General features: G+C 44.7%; 1 protein-coding gene across 1 annotated transcript in view; it reads right to left on the reverse strand.

The window, feature by feature from the left end:
* Positions 1-21,224, reverse strand: part of LOC144686788 (low-density lipoprotein receptor-related protein 1-like) — a 1,926,687-nt gene that overhangs the window by 530,500 nt on the left and 1,374,963 nt on the right. Inside the window, exon 33 of the mRNA XM_078552493.1 lies at positions 5,638-5,778. Within this exon, the coding sequence (XP_078408619.1) occupies positions 5,638-5,778 (141 nt within the window). The remainder of the gene's footprint in view (positions 1-5,637; positions 5,779-21,224) is intronic.

Raw genomic sequence — 21,224 nt, forward strand, 5'->3', positions numbered from 1 at the left:
GAATACTCTCTGTTGTGATTATTGGAGAGCCCCACGCGAGCAGTCCAAACAACCGAACCTCATCTTTGGGAAGCCTATCGTCTGCTCAATTGTGTACCTTGTGGAGGCATGTGCGGCCCTGTATCCCTCCTCACTAGCACTCTGCAGACAGCGAACTGGTGTCGCCAGCCAGGTCTTCTAAGGATATCCCTTCTCCTGAAGGAACGAGCCCTGTAATCATTGAGGTCCTTGAAAAACGTGTGGCGTCTGGGAGTGGTTCAGAATGTAGGTATCATGAGCGCTCCCTGGGAACCGAGCACAAATATGCAGGATTTGTCTGGTGTGATCATATATCAGCTGCATGTTAAAAGAGTGGAAGCCTTTCCTATTGATGAACATGACCGGCTGATGCCAGGGAGCTCCCAATGCCACACGTGAACAGTCAATAGCCTTTTGCACTTGCAGGGATCCTGTGATTGTTGCAAAACTCAACTCTCTGGCTGTCTGGCTGTCAGTATCCAAGCAGAAATTAATAAATTGGTGCACTCTCCTGAGGAGAGTATCTGTCACCTCCCAAATGCACTTGTGGGAATTGCCGAGCAGGTCCCCAGTGAATCCCTGGAAGGAGCCACTGGCAAAGAAGTTTGAGGTGGTGTTGATCTTTAATGCCACAGGCATGGGATTGCCTCCAAGTTCTTGCAGTCACAGGTCTTCATGAAGAAGTTGGCAGATGAGAGCAATCACATTCCAGGGCATCCTAAGGTGCCCCCGGCATTGCCTTTCATTCATCCACAGGTAGCTGCATCGCCTGCGCTATACCCGGGTTCGGGCCAATGCTCACCACTGCACCGGCCTCTGGTGGCCAGCATCCTGAGCTTCTTGAGGGTGCCCTGCCTATTGCTGCTCTGTCTGCTGTTCCTCCTGGCACTGGGCTAACCTGCGCCACCTCCTCCTCATCTGGTTGAGAGCCATTAGAAAGGTAGGGTTCCCTGAAGCCTGCATCATCTAGGCCTCAGTGGATCTTTGAATGAATTGCAGTGATCCATTTAATCAGCATATTCTTTGTAGCTTCCAACTCTGAGGCTCAAAGCCAATGTAAGCCCATTTCTGGCTTCCATCTAGGCATGACATCCTCATTCCATCCCATCCAGGTGAAGGGCATCCTGGAGGACCGCAGATGAGTGTTCCTCCTATTCACACATGATTGTGCATGGAGACATTGCGCATTGACCGGAGTGATGACAGCCCCCCTCAGACACTATTCAGTTTGCCTACAATACCCTTGAGGCTCTATAGAGACGCCATTGCCTTAGCATCCTAGAAAGACTTACTACATAAGTCCTCATCAGCCATGACTATTAACCAGGGAGGATGGAGATTTGGAGTCCACCACCCGTGCTCCATGGAGGTATCTACTTCCCTTCATCCCTCTCTCCCTTCCTCCCTCCCTCCAGCAGCAGTAGTTACCATTCAGCACACAATGTACAGCAGCTCCAGGCCTTGAGGGGTTCTTGCTAGAATGCGATCCAATAGTCATGGAGCAATGCTAGTTTATTGGGAATTGCCTCGAGAGAACTCAGCTGATCCTGGTTCTCCATGGAGTGGACTAATAATTAATATGGTGCCCCCTTGCTCTGCCCAAAAAATGAGGCTTTAACTCCTTTCACCCGAAAAGAGACCCCTCCCACATCGAATGCTTGAGAAGTTTTACGAACTGTGCACCAACCTGGAGAGCTTTGGCATGGTGCGTGTGTATTTTCCCAGTGTGTCAAGCACCTTCTACCCTCCCCTTAACCTCCTACACAATCACTGCCTTGCCATTCCTCTCCCTCCTGTAACAATTCAACCATCCCCTGTTACTTGCAGGTGCAACAATCAGTAGGAAGTCAAATGGCAAGTTGGCCTTCATTGCAAGGGGATTTGAGTAAAGATGTCTTGCTGCAATTGTAGATGACCTCAGTGAGACTGAACCTGGAGTATTGTGTACAGTTTTGGTCTCCTTATCTAAGAAAGGATATATTTACCATCGAGGGAGTGCAACAGAGGTTCACCAGACTGATCCCTGGGGTGGCGGGATTGTCTGATGAGGAGCGATTGAGGAAACTGGGCCTGCATTCTCTCGAGCTTCAAAGAATGAGAAGTAATCCCATTGAAACTTACAAAATTCTTTTGGACGTGACAGGGTAGATGTAGGTAGGATGTTTCCCCTGGCTAGTGAGTCTAGAACCAGGGGATATAATCTCAAGATAAGGGGTAGCCATTTAAGACTGTGATGAGGAGAAAGTTTTGCACTCAGACAGTGGTGAATCTTTGGAATTCTCTACCCCAGAGGTCTGTGGAAGCTCAATCATTGAGCATGTTTAAGACACACATTGATAGTTTTCTAGGGGTATAGAGAAAGTGAGGGAAATTGGTCGTGAGGTAATGATCATCCATGATCTAACTGAATGGAGTAGCAGGCTCAAAGGGCTGAATGGCCTACTCCCCTCCTTATGTTCCTCCCTGGACCCTATAATTATGTATGTGGACATTCCTGCTCTTCCCCTGTTCCCATAACTGTCGACGTGCCCATGCCCCTCCTGACCCTGACCTCTACCAGTCTTAAGGCCAGCTGTACCCTGACTTTCTCTGACACCCCCCTCCACCGTGAAACCATGCACTCCCCACCCGTGAGCCTAGCACTTTCACCCTAGCTGATCCCTCCACTGACTATGACTGTAACCTCTGCCTCCCAGTACCCTTCCGACCAAATTTTTGAATTCATGTACTACACCCTTTAGACCCATCACTCTGCGATTCTCAGTGCCCAGAGAGGCCATCTACCGTCCTACGGAACCAAGACATGTGTGACATGCTAACCCTCCCAAACAAGCGCCAGTACAGTCTGGCTTCCTTCCCCAGACACCCTCCTCCCCTTTCCCGCTTAGCTTGCCTCTCCTGTCCAGTCTTTGCTCCATCCTTCTCCACTTAGCCTGCTTCCCCTACTCAGCTTTCGCCCAGCTTGGCCTATCACCACCCTATCTCAGTCAGGAGGCTGACATTTGTGAGCACTCCCCAAGAAGGCCCAAGAAGCAGCTACTCACTTCAAAGTCCAGGAAAAAGCAAGCTCGCCAGGTGCATGTGACTTATATACAGTCGCAAACATGAATGTTCTAATTTGGGAGGGGACACTTAATTCTGGTGAACTGGCCTTTTAATGAACATGCATGACATGCAAATGCATGTAAAGGAGCTTCCCCACATTGTTCATTGGGAAGCTCGACCTGCCTTTAAAACTTCGAGAATTTAATTGCAAAAGTTCATCGCACCATCGGGAAGCTGATTTTTGGCCGCCTGCCAAATGAAGTTCCCTTGCCCGCAAGAGGGGCCAGAAGATTCCAGCCAGTGTAAAACAGTTCTCAATGATCCTCCTTTTTTGTGTAGAAGTGTTTGCCATGCTCAGGGACTCATCCAGCCCTCTTTTGAACAGAGAATTGCACTCACTGAACATGTTTATTGCAGAGGTCTATAATTCTGCAGAACTTCCCCAACCTGCCTCGTTCAAACAGCCTATTCGTTTAGATGAAGTCTAATCCTTTTATCATTTTAAGTGCTTCAGTCCTATCTACTCCAATGCTATGCTTTCCCAAAGTAAAAAGCCTTTGCTCTTTCAGTTTGTCCTGGTAACTTTGAGCCATTAAACTAGGTGTTCCTCCTTTAAAAGGTTCTGAGAGTCTTTCTATCTTCCACCATGTGCTGGGACTAAATAAGCAACATATTTACATTTCTCACGATAGAAAACATCACAGCATATTTACAGTTCATTAAACTTTAAAATCAAAGCCAGCTATGTGTTGAAGATAATTAATTGCATTTAGTTTCGTTTCAGAGATCCCATTTGGTGTGTGATTGGTGACCATTGTTTAGCTCAATTGGCCTTATATCATAAATATGTTCTTGGAACTAAAGCACAAATTTCACTGACAGCTGTTAGAGTTGACCAACAAAATTCTTCCTGCATTGTGCCCGTGCTGCATGATTTTCTTTATCCGACTGCTTGGATACACATTCAGGATTTACCTTTTGATTGGAAATTCTGTTACTGATTTACAGCGATGCTATCAGGCAAGACATCCCACCTTCCACCCTCTGTAGAATTGAGCTCATCTAAAATGTTGCTGCTGGTATCTGAACTCACACCAAGTCCCATTGTCCCATCTCCATATCTCCATTGACTTACACTAGTACCCAGCCCGGCATTGCCTCATATTTAACATTATTATCCTGTTTCCAAATCCTTCAATGGTCTCATTTCACATTATCTCTGTAACATCCCCCAGCCCTACCATCCAGAAACTCCATGTTCCTGCAATTTTGGCATCTTGTACATCCCGGATTTCCTTTGCGCACCATATTGGCAGCCATGTCTTTAACCCTCCAAGCTCAGGAATTCCCTCCCCAAGCCTCTCTGCCTCTATACCCCTCTCTCTCCTCTATTAAGATGCTCCTTAAAATCTATCTCTTTGATCAAGCTGTTGGTCAACTGTCCTATTATCTCTGCATATGGCTCAGTGTTAAATCTTGCCTGATAATATTCCTGTGAAAGGCCTTGGGATATTTTACTAGGTTAATGACTGAAAACCGCATATATGATATACACGATTATTATGGTGTAGATATTGTGGGGAAGTATGGCATGAGTGACTTATGCCATTACACATGGCATGTCATCATTCTCCAGAACTTCTGCACTGCGTCACAGAGACTCTTGCTGAAAAAATTAACTGCTAATTATTGTAGTTTTGTCCCCATTAAACAGCAAGAATGGTTTTATTGAATTAATGGCACTGTGATCACAAAGCCACAAAGTCCATTAAATAGTAGTGCAGGAGAACCCAGGATCAATAAAAGATTCAGCTGCACGGCAAGTTTCGTGAAGGTCACATTACTAAATTATTTGCACTTCCGTACTAATGACTTCTGCCCACCACAAGCTGGTTGAGAATATGTATACTTACTTCACTCTAGACCATTAAAGACAGTGAAGAAAAATGATTTCAAATACAGGCTCCCAAAAGTGAGAAGGTAAAGTTCTAACCATAAGACTACATGGAATGAGAATTTTGTAAATATCAGAACTTAGAACAAAGCTCTGCGGAAATCCATTTGTGTTTTCCTCCTCCAGTGGGTTTCTCTTTCCATTTATCACCGTCTTCTGTTTTCTAATCCTGAGCTAATTAGGTTTTAACAACATAAATTCAATGAGTTGGCCTTTAAAACATTTGTATGAAATTTTATGAAATTCCTTCCTAAAAATATAAATATTACATATTATGTTATATCTGAATAGTTTTCCTCCAATGATTTAAACTTGTTCTCAATGAACTGATGATCTAGTGTTATTAAAATATGACTGTCGGTGGTCTTTGTCCTTTTTAAATGAACACTGGTAGCATTTCCCTATTTTAGATGATAGTCATGATAGACCAGTTGCTCTGACTTAAAATAATTCTTGCTATCCTCCAGTCTTCAGGTACAGTTCCTGAATTCTGCAGTCTATCATGTATTGAATTAACTCACTGTACCACCAGGTCCCTATGGAAACAACGTGTGTTAGATGTACTTTATGACGTGCAAAGACATTTGTCGCTTTTAACCACTTAGTGCCTTCCTTCTTACCTTGTTGCATCTCTTTGCCATAGACTTTCATATGCAACACAGTTGCAATATTTTTCCGCATGACAGCAGGCTCTAAACCATCCGCTTTGTTGCAGATTCCAATCCATCCAGAGGCTTGGTCGGCCCACCAGAGCTTGTTTCCTTTTCAAAAAAAAAGTAGGTGGCATCTCATCAGAATTGTTTCTTTTTCATTTTCATTTAAAATTCTCATTTCTAACCTAAAATTATTTTACATTAAGGCATTTTGTTAATTTAATCTCCAAAATGTGCATTCTTTGTGTACAGTACACAATTAAAGCACTGATGATAAGGCTTTATCACTGAGTCAATGATAATGTTGACTCAATAACTTGCATTTTTACAGTAAGAATGCATAGCTGTTACCACAATTACGGCGTTAGAGGTTTTTTGATTCACAGACTCACTGACCTTCATCAGGAAAGACACCCTAAAACAGAACTTAATAAATGTGTTTGCAATAATTATGACACAGCCGATGGTAAAGGCTGAGTTGTTTAAATCCCAGAGGGAAACTTGAACAACTGTCATAACCTATATTTTTAATTGGTATGTTTGAGATGCAACTCTAAATTCAGGAATAATAAGACACTGAGTCTCAAGAGGTTTTTTTATAAAACTAAATTAAACATTTATTAATGCAAGAAAAATTGTAAGCACATACATGTCTACAAAATTACTACAATAATAACTACAAAAATCCCCAACTTAATCTGACTCTCAGTTACATCCTCGTTAAGGCAGCAATAAAATTCATAGATTTAGAAGACCCCAGGCAAAGCACATTTGACCTTACAAATTCAAAATGAGGTTCTTTGCAGACACAATTGCGGGTGTACAGGCTGGTTAGATCTTAAATGCCTCTGCCTTACAAACACAACCTCCTTTCTGTTTATACCTAGTTTTTCCTTTGAATGTAAATTTCCCATCGTATTACTAGTTTTTTGACGTCACACCTTCTAACAAGAACATTTTCATCCCACTAATTTTATTAGTAATAAAAACACATTGCTTGGCATCTCCCAACTAGGTGCAAGATTTTACTCCCAGTCTTGGTTGCTTTATTTAACAACTGCAAATGTACACTTAAATGTACCTTTTCAACTTCCTTACTATTTATCTAATTAACATCTCAAACTACTATCTCTCAAAGCACCCAGACTAGCTGGTTTTAATCCAATTAAGACACACACAGACACACACATAGACACAGACCTTACTACAATTCCATTTTAAAATAATTTTCAATAACATTATAGACATTAATATCTCTTCATGACACAATAAACAGGGTTTCTTAAACTTGTGTATGTATAAACATTAACTAAACTTCTAAAGGAATGAATCAACTGTGAAGTACTTTGAGGCTGCCTGAGGACAAGAAAGGTGCTTTATAAAGGCAAGTTTCTTCTTTTCTTGATGTTTATTGTGATCCCACTTGTATTGACCTCATTGACAAAAGACCTGAGCAATGCTCTAAATCTATGTTGAAAGTCACAGAATTGGTGGAATCAAATGCATATTTTGTCAAAATGGACAATTTCATACATTCCGATAGCTTATTTTTTGTTGCTTAGAAAATAATGCCACAATGGCTCGTTAAATTAACACTTCAAATTTCTAAACGTTTTTTTTTAGGTTTTTCCTTTCTCCTGTTGTGCTGACAAGAAGGAAGAACATCAATTCTGGGAACTTTTTGACTCTTCTGACTCGGTGTCAGCATTAACCACTATTCAGCTAAGTACGGTGTGATATATAGAATCTAGTTCTCTGCTCTTCCCAGTGATAATCTTCGACCACATCAATATGACATTTCTATTTTCTATCCCAACTACTCTAATAGTATCTCAAAGTGATTGCCAATTTAGTGATAATTAGTGTCACATTATAGAGCCTTCGTGGACTTGAGCCACTTGGAACTAGGTCAAACTCATTACACTTACAACCCTCGCAGCAGTCAGTGAAATCAGATTTTCATTCCTTTAGTCTGTAGTAGATTTGTATGCACATTTATGAAGTGAAAGGATAATACTTTAAGATATTAGACTTATAGATATTATTAACATTGTCATACTGTCAGCATTGAACACACAAATTGCTCAGGTTATTGTATTGGTGTACAGCAGTGGTTAAAGATAATTTTTACATGCATTTTATATTCTCTCAGTAATATGTTCAGTGGAGGCAAATTTTTAAGTAAAAGAGGAGAGGATGGAAGTGGATTGTCTCCTGCATAATAAGATTAAATGGAGAGGAACTGTAAGTTATGTAATAAACAAAGTGCAGGCTGGGAGGGGGTGGGTAAAGACTGTTCATTATGGAAAAGCATACTTATGGACTGCCATTGTTATGCTTAAGATGAAAACAAATGATTGTCATAAAATGTTTTTATATTATATATAAAATAGACATATTAGAAGTAAATTATTCTTAAAAAAATAATTTTAATTCTCTCCATTGAACAAGTTAATTAAATTTGCTTTCAATCCCAGAATTTGAGTACTGCTGAAAAAAGAGACTTTTTTTTGTCAAAGCTTTTCATCTTGCACTCATCAGGACAATTTGCAAGAAAATACCAATGTCAGGAGAAACAACATATTTATACTGTATGAGAAGAGACTGCTGATTGGTTGGCAAATGCACTCTGATTAGTATAGACATTGCCACGGAGAATGCACCAGTTGACGGTTACTGACAGTTAAGTGCCAAGCATTATTTGAAATTTAAACCAGGCAGCTTAACTCTGATTGATCAAGACATTGCCCTAGGGAATGAACCAGCGAATGGCTGTCACTTATTTTGTTTAGCTGTAACAGGCATAATGTGTGTACATGTTCTTGCTGTCTGCAAAGAACAGGGCTCTGTGTATTAATATATGCAGCTTCCAGTACATATAAATGCGCCTATTTCAGCTAAATGATCTTTGTGTGCAGCCCAGTGCAATTCTTGTTGCTGGCTGGTTGCACATACAAACAGGGGCCTAACAGCATGCACATGTTCCAGCTAGCCAACAGCTCTTAGTGGAAACATGTCCCTCTTAAAGGGAAGTTGCATGGAGTCAAAGGAAGCTACTGATGTCACTGCTGCAAGAGAATGGAAATGAAGGGCAGAAAGAAGACGCTGCATTCCCCAGCTACGGCACAGGAGGCCTTATTCATGAAGGTAAATAGAACGAGTCATTATGGGCTGGGTTTTCAAATGGATTGGGGTCGAGATGAGAGCTGGCAGGCATGCAATTTTGTGCTTCCATGCAGGTTCCTCACCACCATCATGACCCCAAGCCATTTTCAATGAGGGTGGCTTATTTATTTATCTGTTTGTTAACAGGATGTTGGCAACACTGGTTAGGCCAGTATTTATGGCCAGTCCCTAATTGCCCTTGAGAAGGTGGTGGTGAGCCTCCTTCTTGAACTGCTGCAGTCCATGTGGTTTAGATACACCCAAGGGCTATTAGGAAGGGAGTTCCAGCACTTTGACCCAACAACAGTGAATGAACTGCAATATGGTTCCAGGTCAGAATGGTGTGCGGCTTGGAGAGGAACTTGCAGGTGGTGGTGCTCCCATACGTCTGCTGCCCTGTCCTTCTAGCTGGTTTCGGTGGTGGGTTTGGAAGGCGCTATCAAAATCGATGTCAGATCAGCTGCCTGCTGCTTCTTAGCAGGCAGCTAATTCAGGGCAATTAATGTTAACTACGGGGTCTCCATTTCAGTTGGCAATACAAATGACCCATGGCATTCTTAAACACACCCAGACCGACGTGGGGGGGCTCAGGGTGGGAAATGAGGGGGTGTGGCAACAAATCACATGATGGGGCCCCTCCCTCTCTGACCCATAATGTCTGCTGGGCCATAGCTGCATCCTGTGAAGGTGTCGTCCACCCACAATCATGGCATCTGCATGTTGAAGTGCCCTCTCTCTCACTCCATTACAAACCTGCAGTTCATACTATGGAACTGCGTTGCATCAATGTTGAAGGGCCTCCCATTGGCCCTCCAGTCTCAGAAACCCACCACCATCCTTAATTGGATGGCAAGCCTGCTCCCTGTCATTAATTGGCCTCGATCTTTAAAAATTCGGGGGGGGTGTCAGAAACATGCCATGTTTGGCCATGACTGAGAATTACGCTAGCAGCCTGGTTCCCAACACAGAATTGAAAATCCTGACCTGTGCTTCTGCATGAGGCCCAAAGCAAATGAGATCAGCTAACCAGGAAGGTCAACTCCTGGAGTTTGACCCCGAGGGCATTGAATGCATCTTCACATGATATCTCCTGCCCACCACACCACCAACCTATCATGCTGTTCAACGTACCACAGCCTATCACCCACCCAGCAGACTCCCTGGCACTCAAGACACAAGTCTAGCATCCAAATGCTCCACCTCAGCCTTACACACATTTACCAATGCTGCCAGCCTTATACCCATCTCTTGCTGCCTCCACATGGTTCCAGCTCTTCAGCTATTGCACACACATTGCCCAAAGACAGTGCCACACAATCACTGACACTCTGCATCTCTCTTGCAGGGCCAGGAGGAAGAGCAGAGCCAACATGCAACAAGAGTGCCTGCATGGAGGAGATGGCTCATCATGTGGTTGCCTGTGAGTGAGCCCATGGCATCTGGAGTCATTGAAAATATTGAGGATGACAGCATGCCACCTCACCCTCTCCTGCTACCTGGCATGGTGAGCAAGCTGCTAATGGTGTGGGCATGGATTTATTGCTTCATATCCCTATGCTTTCACTCATCCAAGCCTTACCTTTCTGATTTTTCTGCTTTCAGATACCCAAGAACTGCAATATCCAATCACAGCAGCTCAAGGAAGAGGGAAATCACCAAAACAGCACCAATGAAGAGTCTCCATCAGTTGATCTGACACGTCAACCACCAGTTCAGAAAATGGCACTGCATGTAACTTGCAGGCAAGGCACTGCTATTGCTGCCTCCATACCCATTCCAGTCTTTGAGTAGACACTTGCTCCTCCAGCACTCCCCCCTCTCCCACCTGCCATCCTCAAGAAAACGCAGCAGCATTCCCTGGGAAATCCAGGAACTGATCAAAACACCTCCAAGAACACTCCAGACACTTCCAGACACTTTACAATAGTGCATGTTCTTGAAAAAAAGTACCTTAGGTACAATTTGTGTGCCTGGCCTTTAAAGTAACATTAGTGCAGCTTAGAGATTACTGTTTGAAGAGTGATACACATTTTCATTGACTGGATCTGTGTGGTCCAAATTCGTATCCTGGTGTTGCATCAGCCATTTTAGCTGTGTGATGACAGGATAATGCTCCTTCATGTGTTTCCAGTGTACTCTGGGTACCCTTTGGGCACTCTTCTCAAGAAGGTGCGTCATGTGGCCATGTCAAAAGTGGCTGGTATCACAGCGCGCCCCAGCAAAATGGCCCTCCAGAGATAAAATTTGCACTACTAGTATCTTGTTTTTATTCTTTCATGGGATGTGGATGTCACAGGCTAGGCCAACATTTATTACCCATCACTAATTGCCCTTGAGAAGGTGGTGGTGAGCTGCCTTCTTGAACTGCTGCAGTCCATGTGGTGTAGGTACACCCACAGTGCTGTTAGGAAGGGAGTTCCAGGATTTTGACCCAGCGACAGCAAAGGAACAGTGTTATAGTTCCAAATCAGGATGGCGTGTGCCTTGGAGAGGAACTTGCAGGTGGTGGTGTTCCCATGCATCTGCTGCCCTTCTCCTTCTAGATGGTAGATGTCTTGGGTTCGGAAGGTGCTGTTGAAGGAGCCTTGGTGAGTTCCTGCAGTGCATCCTGTAGATAGTATACACTGCTGCCACTGTGCATTGGTGGTAGAGGGAGTGAATGTTGAAGTTGGTGGATGGAGTACCAATCAAGCAGACTGCTTTGTCCTGGTTGGTGTTGAGCTTCTTGAGTGTTGTGGGAGCTGCACTCACCCAGGCAAGTGGAGAGTATTCCATCACATCCCTGACTTGCACCTTGTAGATGGTGGACAGGCTTTGGGGAGTCAGGAGTTGAGTTACTCACCGCAGAATTCCCAGCCTCTATTTGGTTTCCACCTGGGCCACTCAGTTCATGACAGCATTACAGCCTTGGTCCAAATATGGATGAGTAAGCTAAACTCAAGAGCTGAGGTGAGAGCAACTGCCCTGGAAATCAAGGCAGTATTTGACTATGTGGCAACAAGAAGCCCTTGTAGCCACAGTATTTATATGACTAGTCCAGTTCAGTTTCTGGCCAATGGTAACCCCGGGATGTTGATTCAGTGATGGTAATGCCATGGAATGTCAAGGGGAGGTGGTTGGATTCTCTCTCGTTAGAGATGGTCATTGCCTTGCACTTGTGTAGTGTGAATGTGACTTGCCGCTTATCAGCCCAAGCATGAATTTTGTCCAGGCCTTGCTACAGATGGGCACAGACTGCTCCAGTAAAGGAGGAGTTGCAAACAGTGCTGAACATTATGCAATCATCAGCAAACATTCCTATTTCTGAACTTCTGATGAAGGTAAGGTCATTGGTGAAGCACATGAAAATGGTTAGGCCTAAGACATTACTCTGAGGAACTCCTGCAGTGATGTCCTGGGACTGAGATGATCGACCTCCAACAACCAAAACCATTTTCCTTTGTGTTAGCTACGACTCCCAACCAGTGGAGAGTTTTCCCCCCACTCCCTTTGACTCAAGTTTTGCTAGGGCTCCTTGATGCCACACTCAGTCAAATGCTGCCTTGATTTCTAGGGAAGTCACTTTCACCTCACCTCTTGAGTTTAGGTTTTTTTTGTCCATGTTTCCACCAAGGTTGTAATGAGGTCAGGTTCTAAGTGGCCCAGGCTGAACCCAAATTGAATATCATTGAGCAGGGGCAGAATCTTTGGTTCAGCTCGTGGAGGCAGGGCCTGCTCGCCAAGGCATAAAATGATGCGCGGTGACATCGGGCATGCATCCCGACGTCACTGCACACCATTTAGATTTTCAGTTTGGCGGGTGCGCACCTGAGTCGGCTGCGTGCCCGCCGAACTATCAAAGGCCTATTAAGGCCAGTTAACTATCAATTAAAGCAATAAAATGAGCTGCCTGTCCAACCTCAAGGCTGGCGGGCAGGCGAAGAGCCCAGGTGGCCTTCGCATTTTTCATGGAACCTCATCCACAGGCAGGTTGAGGTTTCATGAAGGTTTCTAAAGTCTTGTAAAAATTTTTAATAAAGTGAACAGACATGTCCCAGCTCATGTGACAGTTTCACTTGACGGGACATGTCTTAAATTTTTTTTTTCCCTTTATTACATTTTTTTGAACTTAAACTAATCTCCCTGAGGCAGCTCTGTGCCTCAGGGAGATTTCTGCGTTCTTTCATGCGCGTGAGTGAAAGAGCGCAGGCCCAGACTCAGGTAACCACACCCCCACCCGCACAAGGAGCGCCCAGCACTTACTGGGCCTTAATTGGTCCCCCAGATAAAATGGCGACGCCCAGCCCGCTCCTGCCCAACCTCCCCGACGGGGAGAAAATTCTCCCCCGGGTTATTGCTGAGTAAGTGCCGTTTGATAGCACTGTCGACAACACCTTCCATCACTTTGCTGATGATTGAGACTGCACTGAAGGGACAGTAATTGGCCAAGGCCAGGCTTTTCCGCTTGTCAGGCGGGTGTAAAATGACGCGCGATGACATCGGGCGAGCGTCCCGCCGTCATCGCGCACTCGCGTGATATTTCAGTCGGCGGGCGCATGCAGGAGTCAGCAGCACACCCACCGACAATTAAAAGGCCAATTAAGGCCATTAAAGTAATAATTGAATTAACTTTTTCACTGCCTGTCCAACCTTATGGTAGGCAGGCGAAAAGACCAAGTGCCCCTTTGCATTTTTTAGGAAACTTCATCCACAGGCGGGATGAGGTTTCCAACAGCAATTCAAAATAAAATAAAAACTTCATATTTTGTTAATAACATGTCCTTGCTCATGTTACAGAGTTACATGAGGGGACATGTTTTTTTAATATTTTAAAATGATTTATTTTTAATTTTCAAAACTCTTCACAGGCAGCTCTGTGCCTCAAGGAGCTTTTCCCGCGCGTACCTGTGCACATGGACGAATTTCCCCGCTCACCCCCCCCACCCCCCACCCCACCCCCAACACACAGGAGGCGCTGACAGGGCTTTAATTGGCCCGCCAACGTGAAATTGCAGTCGCGGCCCGATCGCAGGTGGTGGTCGGCTTCCAGACAGTGCCCGCTCACCCCCGCTGAGCCCGCCTGATGAGGGTAAAATCCTGGTCCAGGTTGCATTTGTCCTGCTTTTTGCGGACAAGGACATACCTGGGTAATCTTCCACATAGCCGGGTGGATGCCAGCGTTGTAGCTGCACAGTTTGGCTCAGGATGCGGCTCTGTCTGGTGCACAAGCCTTCAGCACTATCGCTGGAATGTTGTCAAGGCCCATAGCCTTTGCAGTATCCAGTGCCTTTAGCTGTTTCTTGACATCACGTGGAGTGAATCGAATTGGCTGAATACGGGGACCTCAGGAAGAGGCCGAGATGGATCATTCACTCAGCACTTTTGGCTCAAGGTAGTTGCAAATGCTTCAACATTGTCTTTTGCACTGATGGGTTGGGCTCACCCATCGTTGAGGATGGGGTTATTTGTGGAGTCTATTCCTCTAATTAGTTGTTTAATTGTCCAGCACCATTCACAACTGGATGTGGCAGGACTGCAAAGCTTTGATCTGATCCATTGCTTATGGGATCGCTCAGCTCCGTCTATCGCACACTGTTTTCGATGTTTGGCATGCAAGTAGCCCTGTGTTGCAGATTCACCAGGTGGACATCTCATTTTTAGGTATGCCTGGTGCTGCTCCTGGCATGCTCTCCTGCACTCTTCAATGAACCTGGTTTGATTTCCTTGGCTTGATGGCAATGGTAGAGGGTGGGGTTTTGCGGGGGTGGTGGCAGCACCACCATGGCGGCGCCATGATGTAGGAGGGGTAGTATGCCAGGCCATGAGGTTACAGATTATGGTTGGATATAATTCTGCTGCTGCTGATGGCCCACAGCGCCTCATGGGTGCGCACTCTTGAGTTGCTAGATCTGTGCAAAATCTATCCCATTTAGCACGTTCGTACTGCCACATGACACAATGCAAGGTATCCTCAATGTGAAGATGGGACTTCATCTCCACAATGACTGTGCAGTGGTCAGTCCTACCGATATTGTCATGGACAGATACATGTAAGACAGGTAGACTGGTGAAAATGAGTTCAAGTATGTTTTTTCCCTCATGTTGGTTCCCTCAACACCTGCCACAGACTCAGTCTAGCAGCTATGCCCTTTAGGACTCAGCTAGCTCAGTCTGTAGTGGTGCTACCAAGCCTCTCTTGGTGATGGACATTGAAGTCCCCCACCCAGAGTACATTCTGTGCCCTTGCCACCCTCAGTGCTTCCTCCAAATGGTGTTCAACATCAAGGAGCACTGATGCATCAGCCGATGGGTTGGGGTCAGTGCAGAGGGGTTGGACGCGGTTGGTGTTGGTGGCTCTAACTAGCAGGAGGTTTCCTTGGCAATGTTTGACCTGATGCCATAAGACATAAGACTTCAAGGGGTCCAGAGTCGATGTTGAGGACACACAGGGCAACTCCCTCCCGACCGTATATCACTGTGCTGCCACCTCTGGTGGTCTGTTCTGCGGTGGGGCAGGACATACCTACGGGTGATTATGATGGCATCTGGGACAGTGTCTGTAAGGTATGATCCTATGAGTGTGGCTAAATCAGGCGGTTGTTTGACTAGTCTGTGGGACAGCTCTCCCAAATTTTTCTCAAGCTCCCAGATGTTAGTAAGAATGACTTTGCAGAGTCTGGGTTTGCCTTTGTTGTTTCTGGTGCCTAGGTCGATGCCAGGTGGTCCGTGTGGTTTCATTCCTTTTTTCAGACTCACAGCCATTTGATACAACTGAGTGCCTTGCTGGGTCATTTCAAGAGTCAGTTCAGAGTCAACCACATTGTTGTGTGCCTGGACTCCCATGTAGGCCAGAACAGGTAAGCATGGCAGGTTTCCTTCCCTAAGAGGCATGAGTGAACCAGGTGGATTTCTATGACAAAAAAATTCACGGTCACTATTATCAAGACTAGCTTTTAATTTATTGATTGAATTTCATTTCCACCAGCTTTCATAGTGTGACTTGAACTCTTAACCCCAGAGCTTTAGCCTGAGCCATTGGATTGTTAACCCAGTCATATTACCACTCCAACACTGCTGCCCCCAAGATCTAGATATGCAGGGATCGAGATATACAGGGAAGTAATTGTGAACGATTTTTTTGTAGCCCGGTTGCCCAATTTAAAACAAGTCTTATAAATTTTATGAGTGAAATTTATTCACCAATTTTACAGTGCACTAGGATAGAATGCCCGTCTGCAAATGTATGGAACTAATGTTTTAAGACAGGAGATTTGCATATGACAGTACCATTTTGGCCCAATTATATCTTACACTACAAATAAATTTGAAATGGTCATGTTCAGAATCCTTAGGTTTGAATTCAGGTTTGCACTTATCCCTCATCTACAAAGCAGACTTGGACTATGGCAATGATATTAATTGGACAATTACTATAAAATGAAGATGCGCACTGGGAAACACAAATTGGATAGTGCCACTAAAGTGCTTTACCATTAAATACTCTTTGTGTAAAATTATGAGCAAGAAACCAATTTTTGATGGGCCATTAGTTTCTATTTATGGTTTTATTATATGACTACTTAGAGAAAATTGCTGTGTCATTAGCACTGGGCAAATTGCCCATCCTCATTTCTGTCGTAATGTTAAGTGTATATAGTGGATCGTAAAAGTCAATTAAAGGTCTGACAATTTATTAATAATCAAACCCTACATTTTTATCATAAAATACTATAACAATATGATTATTTCTTCATTTCAATTTTTCAAATTGTATATAGACACCATGTCAAACTGAAATGTGGCTTTGGACTTGAAGAAGATATTCTACGACATGTATCATTTGCAAAGTGTGAATCATCAATTCTCAGTTAATGCAAATGAATCAAAAGGACTGGCACTATTCAATCAAAAGCCTGAATGGCAATAGCTAGATAATTATTTATGAAGTAAATTATTTATAATGATGAATTAACGTATAAAACCTGATGTATAAAGTTCTACATGTGATTGATCACCAGGGGAACAAATTGGTTATGTTAGACAAAATACTGCGATGGAAGACAAACCATTATTGATTATATTCTGACAGAAAGGAACTAAACACTTACACTGTAAATATTTAATGATGGAGTATATTCCATTTTATGCAAAGATATTGTACAAAGCATCTTGCTGGAAAGTAGAATGTCATAACATTTCTTTCAACAGTTGCTTTAGTGGACAACATTAATGACAAACAAGTAACTAAGAATTTTACATCTGTAAAATTTTCCAAAGGAAATTAATTTTTATGTTGCCACTTCTCTTCAAAAAATCTAGAAAGCATTCGGTTAATAATTTGCTGTTAAATAATCACTACAAAATCAATGGCCTGAACTTTTCCCACGTCGGGCGGGCTCGGCGGGAGCGGGCAGGGACGGTCGTGGAGCCGATCACCACCCGTGATCAGCTCCGCACCGCCATTTTACGCAGGCGGGCCAATTAAGGTCTCGCCCAGCGTAAGACGTGAGCAGGAGCGCTTAACGCTACCTGTGTGGGCAGGGGGAGGAGGGAGAGTCGGGTCCAGCGCTCTTTCGCGCATGTGCGTGAAAGAGCGCTTCAATCTCCCTGAGGCACGGGAAATAAATACACGCAATAAAAATTTAATGAAACATGTTCCCTCATGTGATTGTGTCACCTGAGATGGGACATGTCTTTATTTTTCAGAAAAGTTTTTAATTCAATTTGTAAAACCTTCAGGAAACCTCATCCCGCTCGTGGATGAGGTTTCCTAAGAAACATAAAGGCCGCTTGGCTTTTTTGCCTGCCTGCCAACCATTAGGTTGAACGGCAGCGTACATTTGAAATTAATTGGTTCCTTAATGGGCCTTTTAATTACTGGCAGGCGCACAGCCAGCACTGGCGCGCGCCCACCGAACGAAACATCGCGAGACAGCGCAATGATGTCGGGACGCACGCCCAACGTCATTGTGCATCATTTTACGTGCCGGCATGTCGGGCCCGCCCCCACATGCTGACTGTAAAATCCTAGCTAATGTTTCCTCTGTTAGTAATACATGCTAAAGAAGCAATGGTGGCTAATTATTCTGGAACTGGGATGGATAATTTAGTTAAACTATACTGCATACTATTAGTATAATATCCTAAAGTACTTAAATATATTCACAAGCCTTGCAGCGAGGTTTTTTAAAGCATTCCTGTTAAACACTATTATGGCTGCAAGATCCTTTTTAGCCTTTAGAACAGGCTGATTAAACCAAACAGGAATTCTGAGACTCATTAAACGAGAAAAAGAGAAGATCAAGTTAGTGCCAAAATCTAGAGTAAAAGCAACCTGCTACTTCTTTATTAATTTATGGGATGTGGGAGTTGCTGTCCTTGAACTGAATAGCTTGCTAGGCCATTTCAGAGGGCAGTTAAGAGTCAACCACATTGCTGTGGGTCTGGAGTCACATGTCAGCCAGACCATGTAAGGATGGCGGATTTCCTTCCATAAAGGGCATTAGTGAACCAGATGTGGGGTTTTTATATCAATCAATGATAGTTTCATTATTATCATTACTGAGACTAGCTTTATACTCCAGAATTATTAATTAATATTTAAATTCCACAAGATGCTATAAGGGGGGATTTGAACAGAAAGCATTTAGCTGCTAGATTACTAGCACAATAACATTCCCACTACTCCATCAACTTTCCCTAACTTAAACATCTGAAAAAATTGTGATGTATGTCCTAACATTATAGTCAAGGTAACCAGACCATCATCTTCAAAAAGGGTGCAGTGGGACAATTGCATATTATTTCAGACCCTATATGTCACAGTATGCTTACTTGTTCCATTCTCTTGTCAAAAAAAAAATGGTCTTTGAAAATCACTTTACATTTGGAATCGTAGACAGAATCATGAGTAAGTCAAATAAGAAAAAAATCAACTAAAGAAGAATTAAATTACTATAAGCTATACATCAATTATAAACAAACCAATTGTCACAAAAGAAAGGATATGAGGTAATTTTGTTCAGGGTCAAGGAGCAACGAAGTGAAAATTTCTAACAATTGAATTTGACAAGGAACTTCCAGCCATTTGGATCAAGGAGAAGTCAAAAAGATAGATTGATACAGATCAACCATGCTCTAATCACATGACTGAACTGGTTCAAAGGGCTGAATGGCCCACTCTTGTTCCTAGGCTCCCAGATCTGATTACTGTGGTACAAAATGAGTAAATGGTTGAGTGTTCAAATACTTGTGAATTGTTCACAATACCGGATTTTTGGCCTCCTATGAAATGACAGTAATACTCTGGTTTTGAATTTTTTCTAATGCAAGACTGAATAAAATAAGAATAACTTTATTAAGCTTACTCAGTGGGTGAAATTTTCTGTGCCCGCTCATGGCGGGCGTGATAGCTGGCGTGAGCGGACAGTATGCCAGGATCGGTTTCACGACGACAGGAAGGCAGGTCGTGATTGTTCGCTCATCTCGCTGACGATGGGCCACGTTTCCCACCATTGGTCATTGGGAACCTCATTGTAATGCATCAGCATATCATTATCAGGCCTTCCCACCAGGCTCTTGCACTCCTCTGGATCGTCCATCCACGTTGGCGGGAAAGCATGCTGACGTGTTTCACAACAGCACAGTGCACTTGGCGGCCTGCACTTTGGGTGAACTGGAGGTGAGTGAACAGCAAGGTTCTGCAGAGCTCGCCAGGGTCGCCTGTTGCTTTGCAGGCTTTGGGGTGCCGGGGTTAAGTGCTGCCTTGCCCGACTGGTGGCAGGGGCGGCGGGGATCGGGGGCAAGTGCAGCCTTGACGTTGAGGTGACTTGTGAGTGGAGGGGGCAAGGGCAGCCCTGCCACTGAACATAGCACACAAGCATTCGGGGTCGGGGGGGGAGGTGGGGGCTAGGGTGGGTGAAGGAAGCGACGATGCATTTGGGAAACCTGTAGAAAGTTCAGGCGCAGCCACATTGATATGATTGGGGTTGGCTTCCTAGCTTATCTGCCCGCTCAAGCAACGCAGAGTCATCAAAGTGCCACCAAGTTTTCCACAGCTCCCCCCACCCCCCTGCACAGACTGCAAATTCATGAGCACTTTAGTGGACTGCAGAGCAGTTGGACTGCGCACGTTGTACAATCTCCTCGCTAAAGCTGGTCATATAGCAGTCACTGCTGAAGGCACTCACAGCCCCTTGCAATGTTAGCATCCTGGTTTGGACTAGCCTCCCCCATGGTTCAAGCTAACAGGGCAGCCATGTGGTACACTAATCTCTGGCCATCTAGGTGGTGGCCAGCACTCTCCAGGAACTGTTAAGGGGCCGTCACACTTAACCAGGACAGGTTCTTAGTACACCCATGCTAACCACGTGAAACTATCTTTCACCCTACAGGAGGAGTACATCAGGATCATGGAGCCTGATGAACTAACTGTATGCCTGATGGCCTACAGGGCGCCAAGAAGATGGAAGAGAAATTGACTGAAGATTGTGGCTGCGCAGAGGCAGGAGCAGCAACCTCAGAAGAAGGGGCTGCTGGGGTTCCCGCACATGCCACCCAAGAGCCACAGCGAGCTGTCGCTGGTCAGTGCCTAGCGACACCCAGGGTCTATAGATGCTGCTTTTCATTCCTGCTGATGACTGAGAACCATGCGCTGAAGAGTGCACATGTCTAGGGAACTGGTTGCTCACACCTGCCAACTACTGCAGGATTTGGCGCCAGAGGGACATGGAAGGCATCCACTGCCAGTGGCTATGAAAGTGACTGTGGTGCTCTATTTTTATGGCAGTGTCTCCTTTCAGGGCTCCACAGGTGACCTTGTGGGATCTCGCAAGCCTCCACCCACAAATGCATCCATGAGGTCATGGATGCCACCTTTACGAGGGCACACAACTTTCTGCATTTTGCCCGGGACCAGGCAAGCCAAGATGCAAAAGTGATTGGATTCACCCAGATCTCCGGTTTCCCACAGGTGCAGGGTGCAATCGACTACACTCATGTGGCACTCAGATCTCTGTCGCAACACTCGGTGAACTACATCTGCCACAAGGGGTTCCATTCGCTGAATGTGCAGCAGGTGTGCGACCACTAGAAACGCATCCTGCAGGTCTGCGCACGGTTTCCAGGGAGTGTACATGACACCTACATCCTCAGTCGGTCACAGATCCCTGGAGTCTTCCAGGGTCCATGTAGACTGCAGGGTTGGCTCCTCGGGGAAAAGGGCTACCCGCAGAGGACGTGGCTGATGACACCTGTGTGGCGGCCTCAGACTGCAACAGAGCGATGGTATAATGAGGCTCATGCTGCAGGTCACAACTTGGTGGAAGCAGACATTCAGATGCGGAAGACAAGGTCCGATGCCTGGACTGGTCTAATGGAGCCCAGAAATACAGTCCGCAGAGGGTATCCTA

This window comes from Cetorhinus maximus, chromosome 11, assembly GCF_964194155.1.
Source record: "Cetorhinus maximus chromosome 11, sCetMax3.hap1.1, whole genome shotgun sequence".
Classification (NCBI taxonomy): domain Eukaryota; kingdom Metazoa; phylum Chordata; class Chondrichthyes; order Lamniformes; family Cetorhinidae; genus Cetorhinus; species Cetorhinus maximus.